Raw genomic sequence first — 6,416 nt, forward strand, 5'->3', positions numbered from 1 at the left:
GTTCACTAAACACTCTGCTTCTTTATTTCACAGCTGCTTATTCTCACAGCACAGCAGAATCAGTTTTTTTTCAAAGCACAGTAAGACCAAACCAGCCCTTATAGTATTAGCTTGAGTGTAAAAAGTTCTTATCAACATTCAAAAGAAGTCGTACACTTATAACTTGTAAAAGTGTAAGCGAGAAACTGCACATGAAATAGTGCTTGCACGACAAATTATTAGGAAAATTAATGAAAAGTATAAAAAAAAACTTCAGTTTTAATGAAAAATGACAAATAAATGTGTAGTGAATAGTACTAGGACAAGGTAAAAGTATGATTTTTCGTTAAAAGTGAATAATACTGGAAGTGTTTCGTTAAAACTCCTGAAATTATTTCGCGTGATGATACAACTGATTAGTAATATACGTGGACCTTTTAAATTTATTTGATATGAATTGGTGAGTTTGTATTGGATGTGAAAAATCTCAAATATCGTCATATTCTATGATCTAGATTGAACAAGTGCTTAAATTTTTATTTTTATTTCGTACCAATCTTTGTATGAGTGTAAGAGTTCTTAATTTCACTCTGACTTTCTCAGCATGCAGTCATGAATCATCGTGGAAACCAAGTTATGGACCAAAATTAATCACCGCATGATACACTCTCTTTTTTAACAGTCTTTGTAGGAGTGTAAGAGTTCTTAATTTGACTATGACTTTCCCATCATATGGTCATGGATCGCTGTTAAAACTAAGTTACAGACAAAAATTAAGCACCACATAATACTTTCTCTTTTTGGGTAAGCATCATTTTTCATTGGGTCACTTGTTCCTATCAAAGCTAGCTAATACAATATTTATATCTTTCCATTCAACCTTGATGATGTACTTCACGTGTGGGTTTTCTTTTTACTAACTCAATCTGCCCACTAAGATTAGGACAGAAATAGATCGAATTCTATGCTCACCCATCGTTTGACATTAGTTGAATTGTGCATTAAAAATTCGAGAATTCTTGTTTATGTACAACATATTTCGCTGTTTAGTAGTAAGAATAGTAAGGAGACAGGCTTACTTACATTAAAAAATGCTGCGATAATGATATTTTAAACTAAGAAGGAATTATCGTGTGAGGGTTAAAGCACGTAACTTTATGTTATTATTTTGATATATGTCATAGTGTGTCAAAGTTGCATAGAGATGAACCGATGTCTCCATATTAACAATGTGTAGCCAAAAAATTGTCGTGTGTAATCTTGAAAGATATTGGTGTAATTAGAAATAGAATAATTATACATAAATAATTATTTATTTTGTCAAATTTCCAAGGTGAGATTTTCAACAGTCTCATATATATACACGAATAAGAACCACCACCTCCTTTTGAATTAGGTCCAAGAAATAAGCCACATGCTGCCTTTACCTTCTCAATTGTTTATGAACTGCAATTCCATCCAGAGCTCTCTGAGTTCATAGTTTTTTCAAAGGCTTAAATGTTATAATGGTCTATGTGTTTTACTCATTAGGTCAATTTAGTCTATGTGTTTTCAATTTGGTCAATTTGATCCTTGTGTTTATCTCCGTTATCAAATTAAGGACATTTTCATCTAATTTCTATAAATAATTTATAAATTACTATAAAACTTATTTGTTAAATTATAATTTATTTGATTTAAAATATTTAAAATGAAATAAAATTAAAAATTAAAAAAAATATTACCCCCTCTCTTTTCTAAGTCACAACCTTATTCATTTTTTCAGATTGGAAGTTTTATTTCTTATATGTGTTATTTCTCATTGATTTTTATTTTTCTATAAAGATAAAGGGTAATTATTTCTCATATGATTTTTCTTATGAATTTTTTAAAAGAGATTGAATAAAATGTCCTTCATTGGCTAACAGAGACAAACACGAGGACTAACCCTAAATTAGCCAATTCAAAAACATGAGGACTAAATTTGTCATACGGCTATAACACCGGGGCCATTTTGACATTTAAGCCTTTTTCAAAAGAAAAGATGTGGACGACGAATTGTTGGCCAGTAATTAATTAATAAAAAAAAATTATAGCCTAAGAAGGCTAAGAGCATCTCTAAAGAATATGTCAAATATAGTATGTCAAAATTTTATTTGATGGTTGATGTGGCCAATTGAATACAAGTGCTAAATCTTCTTCTTTTTCAATGGATGTGTCAAATATTTATTTTATTATTTTATTGGGCCTAGATTTACATTAACTATTAAAAAATAATCAAAATTAGTTTTAGTTTGTATTCTATTGGTTGTTAATGGGATCCATGCATCAAAAAATTAAATTAAATGACTCACATGACTCACATGCCACATCATATATGGCATATCCATTAGAGAACACTTGAATGTCTTTTAATCTTATTTGGCATATTTGACATCTCCTTTGGAGATGGTCTAAGATCTATTACCCGTTTAGCCTATTGTAATTAGCCTTAACGCCATGAAACTAATAATTAATTCCTCTAATTATCATGTGACCACTATTTAAATACATGCACGAAATTATCAATATTTTCATTGAAATATTCGAAAAATCAAGATCGGTATGGGAAGAGAGGTGAAATGCAAACTTCACACTATATAGGCAAAATATAACAAAATCAATTAATATTGATGATATTTACCGATTCACTATATAAGTTTTACCGGAGCCCATTGCAGATTGAACTTTTGATTTTTTGTTTTTTTTTTTTTAAAGGAGATTTTTCTTTAATTTCGACTAATTTTATACTCATCTCTTTATAAATTTTCACAATTATCATCAAAGGCAACTAACATCAATATTGATATATACACCGATCTTTTAATAAATTTGCATATGTTACAGATACTCTTAGATTGTGATTGTGTAAATGCTAAGTAGATTTGGTTACTAATTTTTCTTTCCCTATAGGATTGTATTTACTTGGAGGACAAGTTAATCCTCTCCTTCTTCTCTACTATAAATACAGACATTGTCTAGAATAGATAACAGACACATAAGAAATCCCTACACTTTCTCCATACTTTCTCTTGTCATACTTCTTATTCTCTTTCAGTTAAATAAGCCACAACATATTATCAGCATGCTCATCCGCTACGCTAAGGAATCTGACAGGGAATTTTTTTATTAAAAACTAGTTCATCAATATCATCACACAATCAGGTTTTTCCAAAACAATGGCTTTATACGCGATATTTTTTAGCCATATTTGCATGAACCTTCACCATAATGCATAGTCCAACTTTACGTTTTACAAATTTTAGATTCTACATAAATTGTTTATGCATTATATTCATAATTGTTGAATTATTGTGGATTGATATTGTGAATATGCATTTAAATATATTTGAATTGAGAAAAACGAAATTAGGGTTATTGAAAACCCTACACGCGACTTGTGACTTCGAGCTGCACTGCCGAGCAAGCCACCAACACTAGGTGAGTAGTTTGGATCTACTGAAAGAACTGAACCGTGAGAAAACCCAAGCCACGAAGCCAACAGCTCTAAGCATGCAACCCAAAAAAAAACTCTATGCCAAGATGGCATTGCCATTATTGAACCACCGCAAGGCTTGGCCTGCAGCCACGCCACGCCACGTAGGTCATCGTCCTTGATGACTAGAAGTTCATCCCTGACGAGTTTTAACCGAGATTCCTTCCAATCTCATTGAAATTTTCATAAGCCCAATTCAAATTTCTAGGGTTTTGGTTCTGACCATTGAGATTCTCACCCTTTTTTGCTAATCATGGTCGTTGTCGAACCATGAACTCACCCCAAGGTTTCCCGACTAAGACATGGTTGCCAAAAGTAGCGGTGCCGGTCACCCTCTCCATTGCGCACATAGAGCGACGCTAGGGCTTCTCTCTGTCGCTCCTTCTCGAATTCAAAGCTCAACAACCACCTACCCTTTCATAATCTAACTCCGACGAACTCTCTTTGCTCCGGCCACCACTACACCTCACGACTTCATCCCCCAACACCGATTCTTTCCAGTTTTTGTGCATGTAGGGTTTCGAATTAAGGTTAGGGTTTCAAATTTAGGCTTAAGGTTTCGAATTGGGGGCTGAGTCTGGAGGAAGACACGGGTCTGTCTGACTATCTTTTCACTTTATCTCTCTCTCGACCACCGATTCATTGTCACTCTCTGATTTCAATTTAGGTTTTTAATGTAGGTTCAGGTGATTTGAATTTTGATGCAGGTTCAGTTTTCGGGAAATCTTGAAATACCGAAATTTCAATTCGGAGATCAATCGTCAAATTCTCATAGCAAAAATTTTCAGTTTGGAATTTGGTATACCATTTTCGGTTCGATATCCCATATCCAACCAGCCCAACTCAATCTCATCTACTCTCGACTGATGCCCACCCTGTCGTCTAGGTATAACTACAGTTGTCAACTACCTAGGGGGACCACGTCACTAAATAATCAAACAAAAAACCTGCATTCAATTCCACGCCCCTTTTTCGAGCGTGGAACATCACTCTCCTGGAAAATATCTCACGAGTCACAATGACGTGTGCAAAAAGCGGGAGAAAGGCAGGTCCCACATCGCTCCCGCCAATGAAATATCAGATACCTATCGCCGTGTGACACGTTAGCTCGGTGCTACTGTGCGCGCGTCTGTTATATATTTACGGTGCTCCTTCACCATTATTCGAAAAAAAAGGCAGCGAAAGATAAGGCTCTGGGAAGACAAACAAAAAACAGAGAGTTGCAGAGAATAGTTATATGGGATGATGATGGAGGAGAGCAACAACGTCATCGCACCGTTCGTTTTGAAGACTTACCAGATGGTTAACGATCCAACGACGGACAATCTAATCACATGGGGAAGAGCCAACAACAGCTTCATCGTCGTTGACCCTCTGGTCTTCTCCCAGAGACTGTTACCCGCTTACTTCAAGCACAACAATTTCTCCAGCTTCGTCCGCCAGCTCAACACCTATGTGAGCAATTAATCTTGAAATTAGTAAATTAATGGGTTTTGTTAATTAAGTAGGGAATTGAAAAACCCAGTTCGTAATTTTGATTGATTTTGCAGGGATTTCGAAAGGTCGATCCAGATAAGTGGGAGTTCGCGAACGAGTGGTTTCTACGAGGACAGACGCATTTGCTGAGAAACGTGGCGAGGAGAAAACAAATGGACAAGAGTTCTAACTCGAAATCGCTTTTTTGTAATTCGAACTCGAATTTCTTACCAACGAAGCACGAGGAGCTCAACGACGAAGATATATTTATGGAGATTTCGCGGTTGAAGCAGGAGCAGAAGGCGCTGGAGGAAGAAATCGGGCATATGAACCGGCGGCTGGAGACGACGGAGCGACGGCCGCAGCAAATGATGGCGTTTCTACACAAAGTGGCGGAGGACCCGGAGATTCTGCCACGTATGATGCTCGAGAAGGACCGCGCGACGACGGCGCAGTTGGGGGAGAAGAAACGGCGGGTTATGATGATAGCATTGACGTCGTCGTCGTCATCGGGGATGGGGGCCACCACTTCCGTTAGAACTGAGGACGAAGATGATGGAACCGTAGGGGTAATTTCGTCATCTCCTGAAGCAGGTTTTGAGATGGAGAGTTTTAATCGGTATTCCACGTCACCGGAGGTCCAGACGGCGTCTGACTGGTTAAGGCAGAGGCGGTTCGTGGATCAAGTTCGCGCTGTACAAAACCCGAATAATATGAATCCGACGGCGTCGGGTCATGGGGTGGAGAATATCCGGAATAGTAGTAGTTCCGGGTACGGGTATGGGAATGGGAATGGTGGCGGCCCTGGCGGGGAAGTGGGATACTTTACGGAGGTGGAAGCTAGTCCGCCACCGCCTTATCCATTTTCGCTACTGGAGGGAGGCTTTTAGATGTAGGTGTTTTTGGTGCTTTAACAATTTATATGTTTCATTTTTCGGTCGAATTTAACAAGATTTTTCTTGGATTCTATATTTGTGTTATTTTCTTTTTATTCTAATTGATGTGCCTTTATCAAACTCACTTCGTACGCAAAAAATACAATTATGTGTTAGCATTTAGTAATACTTGTTTATGTGTAAGTAACAGATTTCCACAAGTTTGTAGCAACATGAAATTAGTTTTCGTTATTAAATGAAAACTTATAGGCGATTTTAGCTATAATCGTCAATCATTTTTTATTCAGTTATATATTCGACCTTCAATGGTTGCAATGCTACATTAAAAATATCATTTTAATTAGATTAAAAAAGAACATTATTGATGAATCATTCTATCACCATTCCTAATTTAAAAATTGAAACGTTCTAAACTACATCTCAAAAGATTCTCTCGCTAAATGAATGTGAGCTAAGTTGTTCTTCACCTGGTCTTGACATAGCTTCGTAACTACATTTATTGAATTATTAAGTTCGCAATAATAAGCCGTAATTTTAAACCATATATCATT

General features: G+C 36.3%; 1 protein-coding gene across 1 annotated transcript; it reads left to right on the forward strand.

Moving 5' to 3' along the window:
* Positions 1-4,658: 4,658 nt before the first annotated feature.
* Positions 4,659-5,985, forward strand: LOC137718578 (heat stress transcription factor C-1b). The gene is made up of 2 exons (XM_068458130.2): positions 4,659-4,948; positions 5,044-5,985. The coding sequence occupies exons 1-2, from the start codon at positions 4,736-4,738 to the stop codon at positions 5,857-5,859; spliced, it is 1,029 nt and encodes a 342-aa protein (XP_068314231.1). The 5' UTR covers positions 4,659-4,735; the 3' UTR covers positions 5,860-5,985.
* The last annotated feature ends 431 nt before the right edge of the window (positions 5,986-6,416 follow it).

This window comes from Pyrus communis, chromosome 15 (genome assembly GCF_041283825.1).
Source record: "Pyrus communis isolate YQ-2024b chromosome 15, ASM4128382v1, whole genome shotgun sequence".
NCBI classification, from domain to species: domain Eukaryota; kingdom Viridiplantae; phylum Streptophyta; class Magnoliopsida; order Rosales; family Rosaceae; genus Pyrus; species Pyrus communis.